The sequence below is a fragment of the Bufo bufo genome, chromosome 4 (genome assembly GCF_905171765.1).
Source record: "Bufo bufo chromosome 4, aBufBuf1.1, whole genome shotgun sequence".
In the NCBI taxonomy this organism is placed as follows: domain Eukaryota; kingdom Metazoa; phylum Chordata; class Amphibia; order Anura; family Bufonidae; genus Bufo; species Bufo bufo.
In genome coordinates, this window is record NC_053392.1 from 546,015,206 (window position 1) to 546,039,289 (window position 24,084).

A 24,084-nucleotide genomic window follows, 5' to 3' on the forward strand; every position below is an offset into this window, starting at 1 on the left:
TAGTAGGAAAACATCTGCCCAAAAGTAGAGCACATTATACATTTTTTGTATTATAGAAAATCAGATTTGTCTTTGACAGTAACTTATGTGTGTAAAAGGCAGGTGAATAAATTGGCTGCTGTCTGGAAACCACCGCCGGCCAAGATAAAGGATCTTACTATGGCATTATTTATCTATCATTTATATGTAATGTGAATACCCAGCACATTCTCTGGCATAATAATTGCATATGACTGATGATGGTCAATAATAAGTTGTATTAATATATACCTTAGGCCTCATGAACCCAAGCATATTGCATATTGTGCACAGAACAGAAAATAGGAACAGAAAAAAAAAAAAAGTCCCCTTCATGGAGGACTTTTATCCTGTCAAGTATAAGAGATCTTAGACAGAAATTATTAAAACGGACGCAAAATAAGCATGACAGATGCTTAAAATAAAAGATCCATTTAAAAAAAAAAAAAGTATGTTCTTCTGACAGAACGGAAAAGTTAACAGTGATGTGAACCTACCCTTAGTTCCATATGAAGTTACATTTTATGGACTGAGTTATCATCTAATGCCACAGAAAGCAGTGCTTCAAATGGAAAGCGCAGTCTGATATATGGCTTCCTAATGCGCATGCTGCAATTTTTCGTAATGCACAATCTGCATCAAAAATACATGTCTATACCACGCTTTAATATAATGGTAAGCATAGCTCTACTGAAGTTGCATTAACATTATGGCCCAGATTTACTTATCCTATAGATGACATAAACTTAGGCTGTCTAGACCTCTATCACCTTTATCACAGTGGCTCAGTGATATTTTCAAGACTTATTTTGAGACTAAATTTGACACCAAAATTGCTGCTATTTTGCCATGAGTCTCCACCCCATTCTTCTAAGTCTAGCTCCCTTTTAGACAAATTCAGATTTATAAAATAAAAATACATAAAAGAACAATAAAAGTATGTGTGACGCGTTTCACCAATGAACTGGTGGTGAAATGCATAACACATCTTTTTAATTTTTTTTATTTTTATTTTTAATCTCATTTTATTATTTTTAAAAATAAATTACTTATAAGAATTACTTATGAGGCTAAAATCACTAGTAGGTTTTTAGTGGTATTTTTCTGCACTTGCGCTTGCTTTCTAGTGATGTTTTTTTTCAATTTGGTGGCTTTTATGTAGTGATAAGTGAAGTATTTGAAAATTCGATTTGGCTGCTTTGACGAATTTTACAACCAAATTGCTTTGTGACAAATTACTTTATTGCAAAGCACATTTCTTTGTACAATTGCACCACCCCCTATCATTGTACCCCTCAGATGCCATGTTCATAGCTGATCACGGCATCTGACATTTATAACTCAGTTCAAAATTGAAAAAAATGTGATAAAATAATATCTCATCCATTTGAGGGTGAGTTCACATCACCGTTATGGATTCCGTTATTGTTTTCTCTTATAACATTGTTATGAAGGCTTCTATTTTGCATTCCATTATAATACAAGTCTATGGCAGACTAACAGTTTAGACTTGCATTATGAAGGATGAAAACGGAATGACTTAAAGGCTTCTGTTTTGACTTCCGTCTTATGAAATCCGCTATTTTCCGTTATAACCATGTTATAACGGAAAGCAATGACGGAATCTATACCTGTGATTGAAGATCTAGAGGGAAAGCTTGCGTGGCCCGTGATGACATCATCACATTGGCCGGCATGGTGACATCATACGTCACCGCGCATGGGATTTCGTGTGACACCTTCAATGAAAATGGAGGTAAGTATGATTTAAAAAATTTTGTACTGCCATTCAGGGAAAATCGATTCGCTACCATGAAGCACGAGGAAATTTGGCTTTGAGGCAAATCAAATTGGATCCACTTTGTGGACTTCAATTCGCCCAATACGACTTTTATGTGTCTTTTTCTTTTTAAGCACAGCATGTTGAAGAAATGGCTTTTTTCAGGTGTTTTTTTTCCCATCTGGAAAGGGTGCATAGAAATACGGTCACAGGCGCTGCTGAAACCAATAGCTGACTGCGTCTGCAAGCAGCACATCACTGCTGGGTCATATGCCACTTGGGGACACCTAACCACTGGCAGGAAGTTGACTTGAGGGGACAGTAAGTCCAGTGAAAAAAGCCCTGTACCCACAGAGACAGAACCCAGTGGTGGAGAGTATTTAAGTATAGTTCCCTTTACAGATCAGGGAATGAAGAACTTTATTTCCCCCAATTGCAGATTTTTTTTTTTTTGGTCATTCTCAGTGACCCCTTCTATACCTTGCTCTGTAAACAATATATTATTTTCTATTATGGGTATAAATGGTGCTTATCTCGGTCAGGCAGTAGAATAGCCCTATCAGTCTCCATCATTAGATGTCATCAAATATGTAAAGTCAGTTGTGTCTATTTACCTGTTGTCTTCATTCTCAATGATACGTTTATATCTCTCCAATTCATTTTCCAAGGACTGCTGGTAGATTACCAACTGACGGCAATCATTTGTGTATTTCTCCAGATTCCTTTCAGCTTCTTCAATTCCCTTCCTAATGACTTCAATCTGTTCATTGTACAGCTGTATCTCATCGTCATAGCTTTCCTGGGTGTTTTTAATCGCTTGTTCTAGCATGGACGTCTATGAGAAGAATAAATAATTCAGGGATAATTCTTTCTTGTTCATGAGTTAATTTATTATCGCTGGTAAATTTGCAGTAAAGAGTAATGAATGACGGAAAATAGTAAGAAAAGAACAAAGGAGGAAAATAAGAATTGCTGTAGAGAATTATAAGCTGGTGTCTACATATCTCTAACAGGCCTCCTACAGTGGCATACCCAACATGGAGGTGGACCACACAAATGCTATGGGGCCTGGGGAGCGGTGGCTGCATTGAGTTCCTTCCATTCTTAAAATGATGGCTATTTCCAACTAGTGCCTCTAGAGGAGCTCAGTCAGGGGTGCAGCTAGCCTTTCTGCTGCCTGAGGTGAAAACTGAAATGCCGCCCCCTCCTCCCAATGCCAATTTCTTAACCTTACCCCTTTGCCAAAGTGAAAGCGCTCATTGCCCATGGCCTTTCTGCTGACCACCTCTTGCCCCTACCTGGTGCTGCCTGGCCTCATTGGTGGTGCATCCCTGAGCTCAGTGCTAAATTTTCCATTAAAGGGGTGATCCAACATTATTTCAGACCTCACAGAGAGGCCAAACAACAGTGGTGATCATACTTACCTGGTCCACGCCATTTGGTTCAGTTTCTATCATTCCACAGCCGGCTCTTCATCTCCCTGGTGCAATATCCTGTTGATGGGGTAGAGGGTGCACATGACCTCTGCAGTCAATTGTTGGCCTCAGCAGTAACTTGCTCCTCTTGTGTCAATGACAAATGGCAATTTGATGCAAACACATGCCCCCCATCAACTGGTTGTTGATATCAGTGCACCAGGGAGATGAAGATCCACACCTGTGGGCATAAAAATCTGTTATTGGTGCTGAATGTGCAAGCTGTATGAGACCAAAGGTGGAAGACAAATGATTGCCCGAACAATTATTGGTTCAAACCCCTCCCAATAATTGTAACATGAAAATAAATGAGTGCCAATCAACTTGCTATATATATGTAGCACAGTTTAAGAACCCTGGTCTAAGTGGTTGCGGAGGTGAGGTCCTGGGTTCAAAGACAACCAAAGACAACACATGCATCAAGTTAGTCTTTAAGGATTTCCCCTGGTCACTCTACCTTCCTCTCAAACTCCAAAAATATACTAATTAACAATAGTGGGTATAGAGTATGAGCACCAATAGGGCAACCTCTGACTCCACAACCATCCCTGTGCTTTCAGTATCTTGTGTAATGAAAGCATATTACAAATGTTTGTTGCTGTCGCTTGTTAGGGGCTGTTTATCTCTCCACTTAAAAGAACCCTTAATTACATATTACTATAGGAAGGATCAAATGTAAACAGCAAACAAAAGAAAACATTATAGCACCCCTTTAAGATCCCCGCATCTATCTTGTGTAAAAAAAAAAAAAAAGTAGTTAGGGGAATATGGATTAGTCAGCCGCTACCAGAGATATTACTAAAAGAAAATTGCAGGGACATAACAGAGCAGTTTACATATTTATTTATAAATCTTTCCTCATTTTAAATTTTGCAATAGCCATAGTCGTTTTATTCTTTGCATTAGTTTTTTTGTTTGTTTGTTGTTGTTTTTTTTATTGTAACAATCTTTATACCCACAACAAAAACAACAATTTTGGTCAGGCTGTATTACTTTAAATGTAACACTAGATGGCAGCAGTGCATAGCTAATAAAGCACTAAACAGCTTTTATGTCTTCCTTGGTTTCATTTACAATTGACCAACTTCCTCCCCTATTATGCTCCAGCATCACTAATGACTGGAATAGAAAATCTGTGAAACCTAAAAAATAATTTTGTTCTGGGGAAATGCTCAATCCTTCATGATGTATATGTACAGGTTAGGTTATATCATCGATTTTATACAGCAGCATTAGGTGCTATGACTGATGCAAATAAAAAATAATAATACTTATACAGTATATGGAAACATATTCAAATTTATAATTTACTTTGTTCATAAATTTAGTGACATTTCCTGGACCTCGGCTTTCTGTCAGCACTCATTTAAATAAGCAAACCATCTAATGCGCTGGTCATTTTCTTAATCCCCAGAGAACCCAAAGTCTAAACTAGGCAGCATCCCTAAGGAGTTAAAAAAAATCCCTAAGGAGTTAAAAAAAAAACACTGTCCTCTGCTCTTTTCACTGCCATCTACTCAGCTATATCTACATCAGGAACCTTCAAGATTTGTATCTAGTCTTTGATTCATAACTTATGTTAGGGTATTAAACCTGAAAAGACAACTGGCAGGAAATTAATATCTGTGGGGTCCTGACTATGTGACCCTTAATAGGAATATAATCCAGAGATAATCCGTTTTTGATACAGTAATAATAAATCTTTACAAAGAAAGGGGTTTTCTGAGCTAATGATATTGATGACTGATCCTCAGGTTAGGTCATCAATATCATATTGGGGAGTCTGACACCCAGGACCTCCACTGATCTGGTGGGAGCACTGCACTGATTAAGTGTAGTGGCCATGCCAGGTTATAAGTGAATGATAGCTAAGCTGCAGTAACCCAGAACTGGGCCAACCAGAGGAAAGGATTCTGAGGGACTCTGTTTTGAACAGATCTGTGCTGACAGCTCTGCTCTTAGTAGTAGTTTTGGTGCGAGTGGCTGCAGATAACAAATGATCAGTGTGTACGCCGTGTGTCAGATCTCCACCGATGACACACACAATGACCTATCCTTTCAAACCCAGGATATCCATGTGCAAAGTAATAGTACTAATAGTGCTGGAAAAAAAATTCAGTTTACTGCCGTAGTGCTGCATTTCAATACCCTGACCCATTAGGCATCCAGCACCCAAGTCATAAGTCCTGCTAGTCCTGGAGTCCTGGGAGTGTTTACTGGATATTAGGCAGACAGGAATATTTTGGGTTCTTTGGTATGTAATATATATATATAGTGCATTTAGAAAGTCTTCAGACCCTTTCAACTTTTTCAAATCTTATGTTGTGCCATTGTGCTAAAAAAATAAAATATTAACAATAATCATGTTTTCCCCTATCAATCGGCACCATAATGAGAAAGTGAAAACAGAATTAAAAAGGTTTGCAAATGTATTAAAAAGGAAAAACTAAAATTTCAAATGGACATAAGTATTCAGACCCTCTGCTCTGACACATGAAATGTAGCTCTCTTTAAAGAGGACCTTTCATCAGCATCAAGTATGTAAACTGAATATACATACATGGAGAGCGGCGCCCAGGGATCCCCCTGCACTTACTGTTATCCCCGGGCGCCGCTCCGTTCTCCGGTTACAGGCTCCGGTAAAGTCATAGTTAGGCTCCACCCATTTGAGCCTGCCGGCGTCTCTTTCTCCTATGTTGTAGCGCTGGCCAATCGCAGCGCTCAGCTCATAGCATGGCTAAGAGTATAGGAGAAGGAGACCGTGGCAGGCTCAAATGGGTGGAGCCTAACTATGACTTTACCGGAGCCTGTAACCGGAGAACGGAGCGGCGCCCGGGGATAATAGTAAGTGCAGGGGGATCCCTGGGCGCCGCTCTCCATGTATGTATATTCAGTTTACATACTTGATGCTGATGAAAGGTCCTCTTTAAGGCAGAGTAGCCAAAAAGAAGCCTTTTCTCAGTAATAGACACATGAAAGTTTGTAAAATGAAAAAAAAAAGCACCTAAAGGACTCTAAGACTGTGAGAAATAAGATTCTCTGGTCTGATGAAACCAAGATCGTGGCAGTATCATGATGTTGGGTGTTTTTTTAGTGGCTAACACAGGTAGACTGGTCAGGGTTTTGGGAAAGCTGAATGAAAGAAAGCACAGAGATATTCTTGTTGAAAACCTGATCCAGGGTGCTCTGACCCTTACACAGCCAAGATAACATGGAAATGGTTTAGGGACATCTCTGTGAATGTCCTTGAGTGGGCCATCCAGAAATCTAACTTGAATCCAATCGAACTTCTCTGGAGAGACTTAAAAATGGCTGTCCACCAAGAGTCCACCAACAGTCCACCAACAGTCCACCAACAGTCCACCAAGAGTCCCCATCCAACCTGACAAAGCTTGAGAGGATCTGCAGAGAAAAACGGCAGAGATTCCCCAAATCCCAGTGTGTTAACCTTGTGGCATCATACCCAAGAAGACTGGAGGCTGTAATCACTGCCAAAGGTGCTTCAACTAAGCCCTAGGGCCTGAATACATATGTCAATGCAAGATTTTAGTTTTTACTTTTCAATAAATCAGCAAAGATTTCTAACGTTCTGTTTTCACTTTCTCATTATGGAGTATTGAGTGCAGAAAGATGGGGAAAACTTTGAACTTTTTTTTTATTTTAGTTCAAAGACTGCAACATAAAATTTGAAAAAAGTGAAAAGGACTGAAGACTTTCTGAATGGATGCAATTCTAAAAATATACAACTCACCCCACAAAATACGGCCTTACACAGGCCATAAAAAATGATTATTGTCATATTACTTCTGGTCTTTATAGCAAAATTGAATGTGCCCTTCGGGGGTTGACCCTTTAAATACCAAGGATTTGTATTTATTAATAGTGATTTGTTTTCTCTGTAAACAGCATTATTAGGTTGTGATAGATCATTTGATGTCTCTTTTCTAATGTTGCTCTGTGTCTAGGCACACAATTTCAGATGAGACAGCTGCTATTATTTCAAGTACATTATAAGGATTGTGATGTCATCTTTATGGCTATGCCAATCCTCATTTGTGACCCTTATACTAAAACTGTCTACGACCTGCAACACAGGTATGTTGTCTTCACTGACAAACTGTTGTGACTTTTATAGTCAGTAGGGGGATTAGGATTATTACACTTAATGAGTGAAGTACAAATAGCAAAGGCATTGTCCAGGTTTAAAAAAAAGTCTGCTTTCTTCAAAAAATAGTGCCACACTTGTTCACAGGTTGTGTGTGGTATTGTAGCTCTGCCCCATCCACAGCCCATAAACATGCTTGATGCTATTTTTAAAAGACAAAAGTTATGTTTTTTTGGTCATAGATCTGGACAAGGAATGTTCAGGGCAGATCATTTTGTTAAAAAATAATAATGGTTTTAAAATAAAAAAGATGCTCCCCCTCTGCTACCGTTTTAGCGCTGTTTCTTGTTCGTACTGCTCTTCCTGTCCCGACTCGACAAGCCAGAAATGCCAGGAAAGGCTTGCTTAGCCAGTCATGTGTTAAGGCTGGTCATTTGCCGAGCACGCCTTTTTTGGAATTTCTAATGTGTGGAGCAGGACCAGGAAGTGAAGATTGACAAGCAGCCGCAGCTGTGGGGGATCACTGAAGGTGAGTAAATCATCACTTTTAACCACTTTTAAACTCTTTTTAACTAATTTGTTTTGCTCACAACATCCTTTTAAGATCTTTATTGTTTTCAAAGTTTCTAATGGAACTGCAGGATGATGCAATATACAGTACATTCCTGCTCAAATGTGCATATATAGACTACTCCTGCAAGCTGAATCTGTTTCAGACATGAAAGTAAATTAGCCGCAAATTGTCAAACACAGTGTGGACTAACAGATTATTTTACCTCAGACTGGAGCTTAACCTTCTGTGCGTGTAGCTGACACAAGATGCTCTTATATTCTTCAAGTTGGCTTTGCAGTATAGGAATTCTTCTTTCAGAAATCAACTTTTCCTAAGAACAAACACATTAAGAATAATCTAAATGGAATTGTTTTATACAAATCTATAGTTTTAGGAATTGGAGTGAAAATGTTTTGTTTTTTTTAAATCTTTTATCATTAGTCAATTTTTGGAAAGAAAACTCAAAACATGATGATATGTACAATGGACTGATCAAGGAGAATTGCATGTAGATTTTGTTGAATACTTCCTCAGGATGTCTTTGTCATTTTTTAATAAGGGAACTCTTAATATAATGTGGCTTTACTACAGGTCTTAGTTTTCCAATGTTAAGGGCCTAACCTTTGGGAGATAGTAAGTGTTATGATTTCTACCGAAAAGTTCATTGTGTCAGTACAAATCTCTGCAGGGCTGCATCTATATGCTTAAATGGATGCTTGAACATGGTGAAGAACATATTTGGGGGATCTGGCTGAGCATTTGCCCTGGGAGCAGTTAGGAACGGATGTAAAAAAGGTGGTGTAGGATGTCAGTCACTGATCTCCTCTTGCAGGACCTGAAGAGATCCTGCATAACTCTTCCTTCTTCTGTCTGTCCTGCTGTAAGTTATAACAGTCAGAGATTATTGCTTGATGTTGTAACAGGCAGCAACTTTGTTGGGACAGACAGGAGAGGGAGAGTAGGGCCACACACTTAAAGGGAACCTGTCACCAGTTTTATGGTGTCCTAACTAAGGGCAACATAAATAAGTGATTGATTCTCTTAGCGAAATGCTGACTCACTTTCTTTAATTGATCCAGTCAATCTGCCAACATCTTGTATTGAAAAGCTCCAGCTCATAATGGTGAGTCCTGAATATTCATGAGCTCCTGACTCTCCCCGCCTACCTGCTGCTGATTGACGGTTATTTTCCATATGAATCAGCAGCAGGTGGGCAGAAAAGTGGCTATAGCTTTGAATTAAAAAAAACGCTGGACTAACTGACGTCATGCTGGACTCAAATCAGCTCATTAGCATGCGGCATGTGGCATCCTTGTATGTATATTATGAGGTAACCATCTGTCGCACCAGTAAGTGGATACATCTAAGGTACTGTTTAGTAGTTAATGATTGTATATAATTAGTTAGATTATAATCAAATATCCACATGACAGGTTCCCTTTAATCATTGCCCTGATGAACTAAGGACTGGTTTTGGTTAAGTAAACTTCTGATGACCATAAAAGACCTTCATGGTTATGTTACAATTTCTCAAGAGACTTAGCAAGGAACAGTATTCCTATCTCATAATGTTATAACTAGAATATGCCACAGCATTATGATTAGTAGAGGTTTGAGCTCTGGGACCTCTTAAATCTAGAGACCAGAACAGCCCATCTCTCATGAGCATTATTCCTGCACAATAGCATTAACCGCAATCCAGTGCTCAAGCAACTGCATCATAGCCCCATTAAAAGGAATGTGTAAGGGAAATCTTAATTCTGAGGATTGGAGTGAAACATTATATGAAGGGCTAGTTTATGAATGTTTGCTTGCTTAAAGGCTCCAGTAAAGTAAATCTTGTCCTGTAAAGCACACCAACTAATCTTGAAGGGACTGCATCAGCTATATTTTATTTTACAAAGTAAAATAGATTGCAATAAAAAAAAAATCTAACTCTTTTTATTTTCTGATTCTAGATTTTCTTAAATTCAATTTCCTGCACATAATTACGAGGCCTGTCATTTTTGCATGAGCTGCCATTAAAAGCATTTAGATACATGCTTTACAGCAGCCAAATAGACCATAGACACAATGGTCAGCAGGTTACTGTGCAGGGAGGGGAATAAAGGAGCTGTGATCACCAGCTATTGTGAATGGGCGACCCTATGTTGTCTATTCAAAGGTTGTTGTTTTTTTCATTGTAATCCGGCCTGGGATGATAGTGAGATGACTGTTGAAAAGTGATCTCTACAGAACAGGGAGTTTCAAAGTATTATTTGGCTTAGTGATCAGAGTGAAAACTATAGGATTTTAAGTAGTTTTTTAAAATAGTGATATGGAAAATTAAATATAACATCATCAAAAACTATTAAAATTACATTTATCTTAGAAACCTGATTTAAACAATAGATAAAGATGACATTCCCTTTAAAGGTCAATATTCTAGCACAGACTCATCTGTTAAGATCTGGTAATGGCCATACACTAGGTATCTAGTGTAATGTACTGTTAATATAGGTGTGCACAAGGATTATTTATTATAGGTTATGTGCAAGTTACATACAAAATTAAACTCATACCTCGTACATGCCAACAGTGATGGAGCTCACAGGAGGGGTTGTGTGTATAATCTGTTGCAATATGTTAACATAAGTCTGAATTTCCATGAGATTCTGTTGAGTAAAAAATAGATTAGTACATACATATGTTTTATAGAATCTAAAATTAATTGTTAATGGTGTTAATGGTCATAAGATCCATTATCCGTGGTGGTCGGGGTAGTTATGGATTAATATCTTATATCCCTGGAGGTCTTGGTTTGTTTAGGTATAGCTTTGTCCCTTGTGGTTTTGGGATTGATCTAGGGCAGGGAAGTGTAGTATAATTTATTGCTTGTTATATTAACTAGGTTGCAAACCTTTTCAGTGCCTTTTATTTGTTGCAAAGAATTCCAAATCCATGTTTACCTTCTACATAACCAATGAATTACATGCTGGCTGCCACCACCACTGGGGGAGGTCTCTGTCTAGTAATGTATACATTTCTAATTAATAAATCCATATGAAGAGAGCTCAAGAGCTCTCCCTAGCTGCATCAGAATGAGCATCAGCATTTAACCAAATTACTTCTTTTGAATTGCTCATAGGGAAATTTCTGAACCACTTTTGTGTCCCGCTCAAAATTTGTACTATAAGTCTAAATTACCTTTTTATATCGGTCCTTTGCAGCATTAATGTCATCTTGTAGGAACTGCGATTCAATCTGAAGTTCTAGATTACTCAGCAAAGCTTCATCAGCGTCCTACAATAGATAGGATAAGATATGGTCATATTAAATCTGCTCAAATTCTAGGTTAATTTAAATTTGTAGTGCCCTGGAGCAAGGGTACATTGGATTGGACCATGAATGTTTGTGGACATTTGTCCTTATTGCTACTATGCAAAGCCATTAACTCGCTACTTTAGTGCATTTGGAAGGGTTAACTTGCACTATGATTTATGTTGGTTTTTACACTTATACAGCTTTATATTGTTGACCTACATTTTATATGTTTATTGTAATATACCCTGTTCATTTGAACTGTTATTGCAATATATCTGCACTGCAATGTGGAAAGGGTTAATGCACAGCCATCTAATGCTAAAACACTTTGGGATTTTCTATCAAGTGTATGCCATAAGAAGTTATTTATCTTCCACGATTACTATAAGGGACTATGCAAAGTTTTTGAGGGGAAAAATAGACATACTGAAATTGTTTCTGTTTAGGCTGTGCTTCTCCACTTTATCCTTCCCACTAGAAGGTTAGAAACGGTATATATAGCGAGAGCAGTTAGAGCCCCTAGTTGTCTGCATATGTCGACCAGTGTTTAGTAGGAGAGACTCTGCTAGACTGCATGAGTGACAAGAAGAATACACTGAGATGCAGATACTCTGCCACAGACTCTTTGTCACCAGCCCTTTGACCAGAGGGCAAGCCAGACAACTGAGCCACAGACTCTGAGCCACCAGCCTTTTGGCTAGGGTACTAACCTTCTAAAAGAGAGATGGACAGCTAGTGCATGCCTTTTCTCAGCTTAAAACCTTCTTCTGCCAGGGAGGAGACTGGAGAAGACACTCTGTGACTTGCCTATATTGTCTTGCACTTGAGTTCCTCCATTAAAGAAGCACACTACAAACCTAGACTCTCTGGACTTATTTCTCATTGGGGTGCACTATGCCTTACCATCACCTCCAGAGATTAGCAACACAAGAGGACACTTCTTGTTGTCTGGGGGAGCCCAGCATAGCATTAGGACCACTGAGCTAGACTCATAACTTTTAAACCTAATCTAAAACTGACCCCTTCTGTTTTCAAACTAAACTTACTAAACATAGACTCAACCCACAACATTGTCTGAGGGAGAACATCAAAGACAGCATGAAGATCTCTACATAGTTGATCCAATTGTTGATTGAGTTCACTTGGTGTTCACATTGGATAGCAGTGCTTTGGAGTAGTCTGTTAATTTGATTGTGTACCTCTAGGGGAATGTGACTCATGACCAAGTGGGCTTAAACTAGAAGAAAGAGGTGTTGTTGGACTGCTGGGATCATCCCCCAATATGTGCTATGTTGCAGTTGTTTTGGTTGCAGCACAGTAAGATCTTATATGGCATTGATGACTTAAATGGATGATGTCACTTGTAGATGGCAAGTGGTATACAGTTTGATCTAAATGACTACTAAGAACGTCATGTTCTTTTTTTAATTTGCTTTGCAGAAAAAATCACTGTAAAATCATGTGGACTATGTCTGCATCTTTCACTTTGAAAAATGACTTTTAAATACTGTGTGATATAATTACACTGAGTACAAAAACAGTTGCACTCAGTTTCAGTCTGCAATCTTCAGTCCTTCATTAATTTTCACACTTCATGATATTAAGTTTACAACTAGCTCTTAGTTTCAGACTATTCTCATATGGGTGTATCCCTCCCTGTAATACTTGCTGTATGTGAGGTTTGTGTGTCCAGGATGCTGCTGTCTTCCCTCGCTTTAATGTGTCAGCACAATGTCATCGCTGGACTGATTTCCCTTTCTACAGCTTATAGGAGATCTCCCTTCACTTCTGCTGACTGTCGATAATGCTGAGGAGTTTGTGATTTATCTTCCCCTGCAGAGTTTGCCATGGGTGCTGTGCTTTCTCTCGACACTTGTATGCAACCTATGTGATTTACCCTATTCAAACTGTCTTGCATGTGTTTTCCTCCCTATCTACAGCCTATTTGAGCTACCATCTTTGGATGCTCTCCACAATTTGTTCTTCTGTATACAATATTCCCACTCCTGCTATTATCTCTAACACTAAGGGTTCTTTTACACAGGCCAATGATCGTGCAGATTATCGGGAACAAAGCAGACACTCCTGATATCTGTCAGATCATCAGCGGAGATGAGGGCTGCATTTACATGCAGCAATCACCTCCTTTGTATAGGGACAAGCGATTGATATAGTGATCGCTGGTCCTCATAAAGATTAATTATTCCTGCAGCAGATCGTTGCTTTGACAGAATGATATGCTACACAGGAATGATGATTTTCAGTACCAACAGAATGATCACCTGATGAATGGGTGGTGATTGCCTGCATGTTTCAAAGAGGCAGAGAATAGGGAACCAGCATTTATTCAAATGCTCATCCCCAATAATTTGCCTGATGATCTGTCCATGTAAAAGGACCTTAAGACATGGGAGGGGAAAAGCAGAGGGATCCATCAGAAACAGAAGCAGCGCTCTGTTAGATTAATATACAAAAATTGATAAGGACATTTTTAATAAAACTATTTAGATAGTTGCTTTATTTTGCATTGATAAGCAATTAAATGATGATAAAAAAAACTGTGCAAAGGTTTCTATAGACTTCAAAGGGTCTTTTATTCTGAGAATTCTGAGGGAATTTTAAACATTCCTGTTGAGTGTTGAAATCTATAGCAGATTTGTTTCTTGGTTGGACCCCGCTGCTTCAGGATTAACAGAAATTCCACACTCTAAACCAGTCAGATAAAAATGAACATGGGAAAGCAAACAGGCCAAACGAAACCTTTCCTCCTCTCCCTTCCAGGCTTCTATAGAAAACCAAGGATGCAACAAAATAGTGAAGTACCGTCACATCAACTGGAGTAAAAAGGGTTTATTATACTCACAATATACAGGTAAAAAGCAAGCAGCGTATACAAAGATCAATTACCCGACCCGGGTTTCACTCAGTCGAGCTTCATCAGGCGTATCTGCCCCACCCATTTAAAGGCGATCTTTTAAGCAACCAGGTAGGTCTGCACCCACCTCTCCGAGACGTCATGACCCAATCACATTACAACATTACAAACCTTCAATATTAAAATATCAAGAATCCAACAATACATAGTTAAAAATGCTCCAAAGAACTTATTACTCTACAATAAATAAAATACATAAAAACAAACCACATTTCATAAATGATCTTCATATCTCCCGCATGTTAGTTTATATTATTCTTTTTAACTAATCCTAGACCACACACTTTGCAGTAAATCCAACTTCATTCACTATGATGCTTCTACGTCACTCATCACATGATCTCATTCCCCCTATCCTCACTCTTTCTCTAATGTTCATCCTGGCCAATCACAGGTTACACATTCCTTGGACCGCCGCCCTTCATTCATAAAACTGGCAACTCCCCCCACATCACATGATCATATTCGACCAATTACGTCCTTTTCTAATTACCATCAAATGTCCTACATCAACAGGGTGGATTTCTACAACTCCAAGATCAGATAAGACATGGTTTCAAATCAAATTCCATGTTCAGCCCTCTTGGTTGTAGTGTTCCCATCCTGTATATCCACTCAACCTCCCGCCTATTTAACTATATTCCCGCCACGCCAATAGGGTTTAACTTGTTCAACTCCCATAAAAAGTAAGCCACTGAGATTTTTTTGATGCACTGTTTTAAAGTGCATTTAGACACTATGTGTCAAGCCCCTTCCTAATATTTCTAACATGCTCTTGAATTCTCACTTTGAGCTTCCTTAACGTACGTCCCACATATTGGAGGCCACACGGGCACTCCAATACGTAAACAACCCCTACACTCTCACAAGTGATTTGCCCTTTGATCTTCAAGTCTGTGTCTTTTTGATTTGAATGTACATTTTGAGTGTCCCTTTTCTTGTTATCCTTTTTCCGATTTCTACATGGCAGGCAGAACCCACACCAACTAAACTTATTCCCTTTCTTTCCTTTCTCTTGATGATTGAAACAATGCACTAGATTAGTACAGAGACAGGGAGCCTTTTTAAAAATCAGGACAGGTTGCTGTGGAATGTCTTTACCCAACACTGGATAATTTTTCAGAGTGGACCAGTTTTTCTTAATCGCATTTTTGATCAAGCCCGCTTGCGCGTTGAATTGGGTAAGAAAAGAAAAACAAAAGTCTCTCTCGATCTTTACCCTTCCTCCTTTTTCCTTTGCCCCCTCTATTACTTTACTGCATATGGCTAATTCCTCTGCCTCATAACCCTTTTCCAGGAAACGCTCTTTAATGATCTCACTTTGAATCCTAAAATCCTCTACTTTAGTACAATTCCGAAAAACCCTTTTTATTTGCCCTTTAGGAATATTCTTCAGCCACGGGGTGTAATGACAGCTGGAGGTTTCTATATACCCGTTCACATCTGTTTCCTTAAAAAAGGTCTTAGTTCTAAGTTGGTTGTTTTCAACAAATAGTGTTACTGTAGGTCTAAAAAGTTAATAGAGCTCTCACTAACAGTACTGGTAAAAGATAGATCCCACTGATTGTGATTCAGTCCTTCGATAAACTCTAACTACCCCTGATGAAGCTCGACTGAGCAAAACCCGGGTCGGGTGATTGAGCTTTGTATACACTGCTTGCTTTTTACCTGTATATTGTGAGTATAATAAACCCTTTTTACTCCAGTTGATGTGACGGTACTTCACTATTTTGTTGCATTCTTGGTTTTCCATGGAAGCCTGCTTCTGTTAATCCTGAAGCAGCGCGGTCCAACCAAGAAACGAATATGCATGTGTGAACTATACCCACTTCATGATTGCTTTACCCCTAAAAACTGCAGAGGTTTTTATCTAAAAAATGATGTGTGTAAAACCACCCTAACATGTCTAAAAATGTTCAAGGGTGCTCACACCCTGCTGCAGTCAATAGATCTCTGAACATTTACTGATGTTTATGAAATGAATTATACTGAAATTTCATCAGCTGTGGTTCATAAGGATTAAATGTGAAATTCATCTTCTTGGTAGTCTTGTTCTTACTTTTATGCTTTGATATACTGTGTGAACCCTGGAATGTGTTTGGCAAAACATAAATGAGATTAATGTTTTGTCATAAAACAGTGCACGATTATTCAGCATTTAAACTTCAAAATCCTTCATTCATTGAGCCTTCATTGTAAACGAAATTATACAATTGTGCTAATCACTTTAAAAGGAGTCTGTCATGGACTTTTCACTTATAAAACTACAAACAATGGCCATCAGTACTTGGCAAAAGCATTTGATTTCTAAACCTACCTGTATGTCATTTGGGTGTTGAATGTCCAGGAAAAGAACTTTAAGTCATATGCAAAAGGACTTCTAAGTGCCCAGCTGGGCAGCCTTTGCTTTTTAAAGTGACCAAGCCCACTGCTCTTCCCTAATGTCTGCTCCTTCCCTAATCTCCTAAGGCTTTCTCCAATCTCCCCTGACATCACGATCATATGTCTCCAAATATTGTGCAGGTGCCCTCTGCTGCGCTTCCTGCGCACTACACCATTCCCTTTTGTGGGCTATTGCAGTGTCATCACTGCAAAACATTGGAAGTGTTAATGTCACTATGCATTGTCACTATGTATTCTATACATTGCATTTCATATATTACCTGACCAATAGGCTGTTTATGGAGAGGGAGGTTCCCTAGTGGCTTGGCAAGGCTAGCACCAGACTGAAGAAGTGAACCTCAATGTGTAGTGCAGTGTGTGTGTGATGTGAGCTGCAGACAAGTGAGAAGCTAGGAAAGCAATCTGGAGCAGTGCCGAGCCAGGGAAATCTTTACCCTGTAGATTAGAAGTTGCAAAAGTGGCAGTTTATATGCCAGCTCTACAAAGAAAGAGACTTTTCAGAAGGTTTAGCAACCATCGAAAAAGAGGACTGCAGAACACCTTGTTAGAGAAGAATAAACACACTTACATTAAGGCTACAGACATCTCTGCATGTGATGAGAGAATAATAAACTCCCAGTCTCCCGCCATATAAAACCTGACAGAAAGGAACCATTATACAGGGAGTGCAGAATTATTAGGCAAGTTGTATTTTTGAGGATTAATTTTATTTTTGAACAACAACCATGTTCTCAATGAACCCAAAAAACTCATTAATATCAAAGCTGAATATTTTTGGAAGTAGTTTTTAGTTTGTTTTTAGTTTTAGCTATTTTAGGGGGATATCTGTGTGTGCAGGTGACTATTACTGTGCATAATTATTAGGCAACTTAACAAAAAACAAATATATACCCATTTAAATTATTTATTTTTACCAGTGAAACCAATATAACATCTCAACATTCACAAATATACATTTCTGACATTCAAAAGCAAAACAAAAACAAATCAGTGACCAATATAGCCACCTTTCTTTGCAAGGACACTCAAAAGCCTGCCATCCATGGATTCTGTCAGTGTTTTGATCTGTTCACCATCAACATTGCGTGCAGCAACAACCACAGCCTCCCAGACACTGTTCAGAGAGGTGTACTGTTTTCCCTCCTTGTAAATCTCACATTTGATGATGGACCACAGGTTCTCAATGGGGTTCAGATCAGGTGAACAAGGAGGCCATGTCATTAGATTTTCTTCTTTTATACCCTTTCTTGCCAGCCACGCTGTGGAGTACTTGGACGCGTGTGATGGAGCATTGTCCTGCATGAAAATCATGTTTTTCTTGAAGGATGCAGACTTCTTCCTGTACCACTGCTTGAAGAAGGTGTCTTCCAGAAACTGGCAGTAGGACTGGGAGTTGAGCTTGACTCCATCCTCAACCCGAAAAGGCCCCACAAGCTCATCTTTGATGATACCAGCCCAAACCAGTACTCCACCTCCACCTTGCTGGCGTCTGAGTCGGACTGGAGCTCTCTGCCCTTTACCAATCCAGCCACGGGCCCATCCATCTGGCCCATCAAGACTCACTCTCATTTCATCAGTCCATAAAACCTTAGAAAAATTAGTCTTGAGATATTTCTTGGCCCAGTCTTGACGTTTCAGCTTGTGTGTCTTGTTCAGTGGTGGTCGTCTTTCAGCCTTTCTTACCTTGGCCATGTCTCTGAGTATTGCACACCTTGTGCTTTTGGGCACTCCAGTGATGTTGCAGCTCTGAAATATGGCCAAACTGGTGGCAAGTGGCATCTTGGCAGCTGCACGCTTGACTTTTCTCAGTTCATGGGCAGTTATTTTGTGCCTTGGTTTTTCCACACGCTTCTTGCGACCCTGTTGACTATTTTGAATGAAACGCTTGATTGTTCGATGATCACGCTTCAGAAGCTTTGCAATTTTAAGAGTGCTGGATCCCTCTGCAAGATATCTCACTATTTTTGACTTTTCTGAGCCTGTCAAGTCCTTCTTTTGACCCATTTTGCCAAAGGAAAGGAAGTTGCCTAATAATTATGCACACCTAATATAGGGTGTTGATGTCATTAGACCACACCCCTTCTCATTACAGAGATGTACATCACCTAATATGCTTAATTGGTAGTAGGCTTTCGAGCCTATACAGCTTGGAGTAAGACAACATGCATAAAGAGGATGATGTGGTCAAAATACTCATTTGCCTAATAATTCTGCACGCAGTGTATACAGACTGTATTCCACTGAGGATACTGGGGTATATAAGTATATCCATAGAAAGAGATATAGCACCTTTTAGGCCAGGAAAGGAAAAACTGCACTGTTTGATTAAAGAGGGAGACTAGCCTTCCATATGCAGCCCTGGGAATTACATATGCCAACTATGAAAACAGACTTGTACAGTGGAGTTCTTGTAACAAACTGGGCTTCATCAAGGTCACATCAACCGTCATCAGGCAGGAGAGCCCTAGAACAAGAGAGTGCCCCAAAGGGAAGAATGGCATGCCTTCTACATCACTGCATGGGTCCAGGGAATACTAGAACCATGAATACTATTACTACTCCCATCCAGCCACCCACACTAGGCTCACTGAACTATTGCGTCTGGTGGAGTTGCCAGTGAGGCTCCCCTTAATAGTGCTACAGGCTACAAGTGAAACTCTGAGCTGAGTGGCAATGTAGGCCTGCGGAGAGGAGATGCAGGACATGTCATGAGGTACCCTTGTATCAATACAGACTGTTAAACCAGGAAGCAGAGGCACCGTTGTCACTATTGTTACCTGTGAGAGAGACTTGTAAAGAATATAGTAAAAGCTATGTCTGTGCCATCATTCCACATCGCATACCCTCTCCATACAAGTTATTTTCCACTCATCCCTTCACACAATCAGAAGACTTTATGTAGTGCCCTGGAGCATGGGTACTTTGGACTGTGGACATTTGTGGACATTTACCCATATTGCTGCAATGTAAAGCCATCAACTCTCTACTTTATTGCAGTTTGAAGTGTTAACTTGCACTGTGGTTTATTCTGTTGTGTGCACTTATACCGTTTTACAGTATATTGTTGAACTGCAGTTATGTGTTTATTTTAATATATCCTGTTCATTTGCACTATTACCCTATAGCTACACAGCACTGCACTGTGGAAAGGGTTAATGCACAGCCAGCTAATACTGAGAGACTTTATAAGTTTCTACCTATGCAAAGTTTTGTAGGGAAAAAACAGACACACTGACATTCTAACTTTGTAGTTTAGCTCTGGTGTTTATATCTGAAGACTTGTTTATGTCTGGAAAAACTACTTATTCATTCCCACAGACTTTCATTGACTCTCTATACAAGTCTATGATAGGCAATGTTTCTGTTTAGGCTGTGCTTCTCCACTCCATCCCTGCCACTTGAAGGTTCTAGTTCAGCTAGAAACTGCATATAAGGAGAGCAATCAGAGCTAATAATTGTCTACAGATAGGGACACATGTTTGGTAGGAGAGACTTTGCCAGACTGTATGAGCGACCAGAAGAAGATGCTGAGATGGAGATACTCTGCCTCAGATCCTGGGTCACCCGCCCTAAAACTGGGGAGCCAGCCAGGTGACTGAGCCACAAACCTTGGACTATCAACCTTTGGCCAGGAAGCCAATGTTCTGAGAGAGGCATACAGCAAGCTCAGGCCTTTCCTTAGCTTAAAACCTTTTTCTGCCAGGATGCAGACTGGAGAACCTAGCTCTGTGACATTCCTGTATTGTTTTGCACTTGAGTTCCTCCAGTAAAGAGGCACATTGGTTTACTGGAAACCTTGAATCTCTGGACTTATTTGCTATTGGGATGCACCACACTTATTGGGATGCACCACACTTTACGATCCCTTTCAGATAGCAGCAAAACATGGTGACACCTCAATGGTGTCCTGAGGACCTAGTGTAGCATTGGGGTCACTTCAAACCCAGCCACTGCACTGACAGTTGTTCTAATGCATTATTGGCAAAAACACAGTACAGTAGTGGTATTAGACTTTAACTGCCTGACTTTGACAATAAAAACTAAAAAGAAATCTTAGAATCGATCCCACCATTCCCACAGCATTGCTTTAGAGGTTTGCAGCTCTTTACTTTTTCCTTTAATATCAATTACATTGAAAGCATGTCCTCATTTCTATGATCTGACGTCTGGCCAACATTAAGACAAGTGAGAACATTCAGGATCACATATGGTGCAATACTGAGCCAGGACAAGGCTATCACATTACTAATTGGGAGAAAGTCGAACAAAGTAAACTTTTTTTCTTTTGATTTTCCACTTTGGCTTTTACTTTATCTTTATTGGAATTTTTATTGAATTGTTTAGTATACATGTCCTGGAACCAGTTGTACAGCTGTGCAGCATAACTAAATAGATAAAATGCTGGGGTCTCATTGGTACAACTAGCCATAAAAATCTGGACCAAGGAGAGCATAGGAGGTAAAAGACATGCTGAATGTGACACAGAAGAATGGGTAAAGCCTTCTGGTTGATGTGGTTTATGTGCAGCTGTTTTGCATGATAGAATGGTTGTGAATTTGCTTTATTCTTCTCCTTTATCCTCTATGTGATGTGTACATGTTTCTTAATGGATAAAATGATGAAAATAAAATAAATGATATTAATAAAAAAATGTGACCAATCATGCACAATGTCTTAAAAGGAAATCTGTCACATGGATTATCACTAATAAAGTAAAATTATTGACATGTAATACCTCCTTTCCTGATGTACATTCCATTCCATATCCTCCAAAATGCAAATTACGCAGTAAGGTGCCCCTTCCCCACTACGTCACTGACGAGAGGTAACGCCCACACTTGCCTTCAGCTTCACTGAGAAATATCGCGCAGCCGCAGTACCAGTCTGCCTGCGCGCTTCATGTCCTGCTGAGGACATCAGCCTCAAATGTGTCACTGGGCATGCGCCTGGGCGAGATTTCTCAGCGTCAGTGATGTAGGGGTACGGCGGAGGCAACGGCGCTGATTGGGCCGTGGAGTCTCAGCTCAGGAGAGGCGTGCTTGGGCTATGCTGGAGGGTGGGCCTGGGCACTAGATGGTGGCATTCCTGGGCATCGTTTAAAGAAAATAACGCCCCTCTGGGAACCTTACTGCCTAATTTGCATATTATACAAAGATGATTCCCACAAGATATAAAACAAGAAACACTGAATGGAAGGTACATCAGGGAAGGAGGTATTATATTCTACATGGCAATAGTTTTACTTTATTAGTGATAATCCATGTGACAGATTTCCTTTAAGCTATTTCTTAGACCAATATCCACTGTAGGGGGTCAATCTCCACCATGGGCCATTAGCTTTACTGAGCACCTTGTGGCTGTATATTGAACAACCCAATGAGCTTTCATATCTAGGGGTGCAAAATGCATAGGAGAAATTGCAAGAAGCTCATATTAGGGGGCACTTCAGGGATAGTTTGGTAACGTGGGATCCCATTTCAGACTGGAATCCTTAACTTTGTTAACACAGTACAATATATAATAAGAATTTTGGGCAGTTCATTTTCTATATCTGGTGTAAGAAGGGTATGTTATGAATGTTATGGCAATGATGACCAAATGTTAATTGCTGTACTTGCATTTTAGTATAATGCTATTTTCACTGTTTGGTGATCAGGTATTCTCATATGATCAGATGATGATCAGGAGCTTGTGTGGGCACTAAGTCATTAAACCTCCTGTGTGAATCCAGCAGAATGGAGGCAGGAGTCGCGGTCCTGGACACCAGTCTATAGTAGGTTAGTCAGGCATAGGGTCTCCCTCATTGGGGATCTTATGATAGTTGGGAAACATGGCACATATACATTGCGCTAGACATTCTTGTAGGCAGGGCAGAGGACTTAAAAGGATGGTTAGTTGGTGTCACCGGTTGCTGGGCAGATTTCTGTGTGTATGGATGAACACCCGATTGCTGTAAATTTACCCAATGTGCGAAAAAATAAAAAAAGAGAGAGGATAACTGCAGGAAAACAGAAGGCTGGAGAGAAGCATGACACAGAGACAGGTTTGAGCTAGTTGCTCTGAGCCAAATCAGACAGCCAAGGAACTGTAAGTGCCTGCAGCAGATGGAGTTTCCGAGGAACTGTAAATTCTGGCAGGAGATGCAGTTGCAGAGGTGGAGTTGCTGAGGAACTGTGAGTTCTGGCCGTGCATGGACACTGGGGCAGAAGCGGGCCCCATGAAAACTGTATAGATGCAGTAAGTCCACAGAACCAGAGAGGGAAAAATAGAGGAGCTTATCTTCTAGAGAGTCACCACTGCAGAGCCAACCTAGTTAGATCTTGTGATTTGTATGAGTGGCTTATATTTTCCCCAGAAGAAGTGGTGACAATTAACTGTCTTCCTTTCTATTGAACATCTTTTGTGATAACCATCAAGCGTTGTGCCTCTGTTTGATAAATTGTTGCCTCATGTTTGAGTGGAAACCGATAAGGACATGCGTCTTATGAGAAACAAAGCTTGTGCTGGATTAACAGCTAATTGTGTTGAGATATTGTTGACAGGTACACCACCGCTCCCCTGGGCCCCACTTCAGCAACCTTACAACAGTGACTGGTTTGTTTGTGATTAACTGCAGGTATACTCAAATATATCCAGGCTGTATTGCAACTATAGTGAATGCAGACAAGGGTGTACACAGATCTGATAGGGCCCCATAGCAAAACTTAGTATGGGCCCTGCTGCCCCAGCCAGTTTTCCAGTACGTGTGTGTCAATCACTTCCAGGCAATGCAGAGTGTAAAGCGCAATGCCTGGAATTTCTGATGAGTTTGTCTTTTTTTATTTAGTGGAAGATATTTTATTTTAATAAAGTCACCCTCAGCCTCACCCACTTTATCCAACTTCTATGTCAGAAAAAGTGGAACTGGTGCTTCATAAATATTCTTGTCATTCTGAACAATGTATTTCTTAATGTATTCACATCAAACAACTGGCATAAATACAATGATAAATCTCCTGATTCCTGTTTAAAACTGTCTGCCTTTCGCCACCATTAGGGGGAGCTCAGTCTATAAGAATTTATGCAGTTACTATTGACTGAAATGAAAGCTGTAATAATCTGTTTGCACTGCACTTCCCCTAGTGGTGGCTGCATGAAAATGCTGAGTTTTCACATTGGGAAGCAAAGGAGTTCAGCTTCAGGCCGCTCCTTCCACCTAGGCTCCATTGCACTGCTTCCATTGAAGGTACACCACCACAGTTGTACCCGGGTCCAGGTGCCTACAGGAGCCCAACATAAGAAAACAACAGTATTATAAATAGCATAAGGTTGCTGGTGACTATTACAGATTTTGTATTGGGGCCCAGGAGCTGTAATCCCTTCCATATGTGTTAAGCTGAAATCATAAAAAAAGTAAAAACATGTTTTTAAAAATATATAAAAAAATTTAAAAAATTAAGAATTTAAAGATCATATAATCTCCTTTTCCCATTTTGTATGTAAAAATTAACAAACAATAAAAAAACATCATTT

The 24,084-nt window shown here is 39.7% G+C and overlaps 1 protein-coding gene across 1 annotated transcript in view; it reads right to left on the reverse strand.

Annotated features, from left to right (window-relative positions):
* The window catches only part of BFSP1 (beaded filament structural protein 1), a 36,016-nt gene that overhangs the window by 1,739 nt on the left and 10,193 nt on the right, over positions 1-24,084 (reverse strand). The window contains exons 3-6 of the mRNA XM_040427529.1: positions 11,118-11,213; positions 10,493-10,585; positions 8,155-8,262; positions 2,413-2,633 (exon numbers count right to left, since the gene is read on the reverse strand). Coding sequence (XP_040283463.1) covers positions 2,413-2,633; positions 8,155-8,262; positions 10,493-10,585; positions 11,118-11,213 — 518 coding nt within the window. The remainder of the gene's footprint in view (positions 1-2,412; positions 2,634-8,154; positions 8,263-10,492; positions 10,586-11,117; positions 11,214-24,084) is intronic.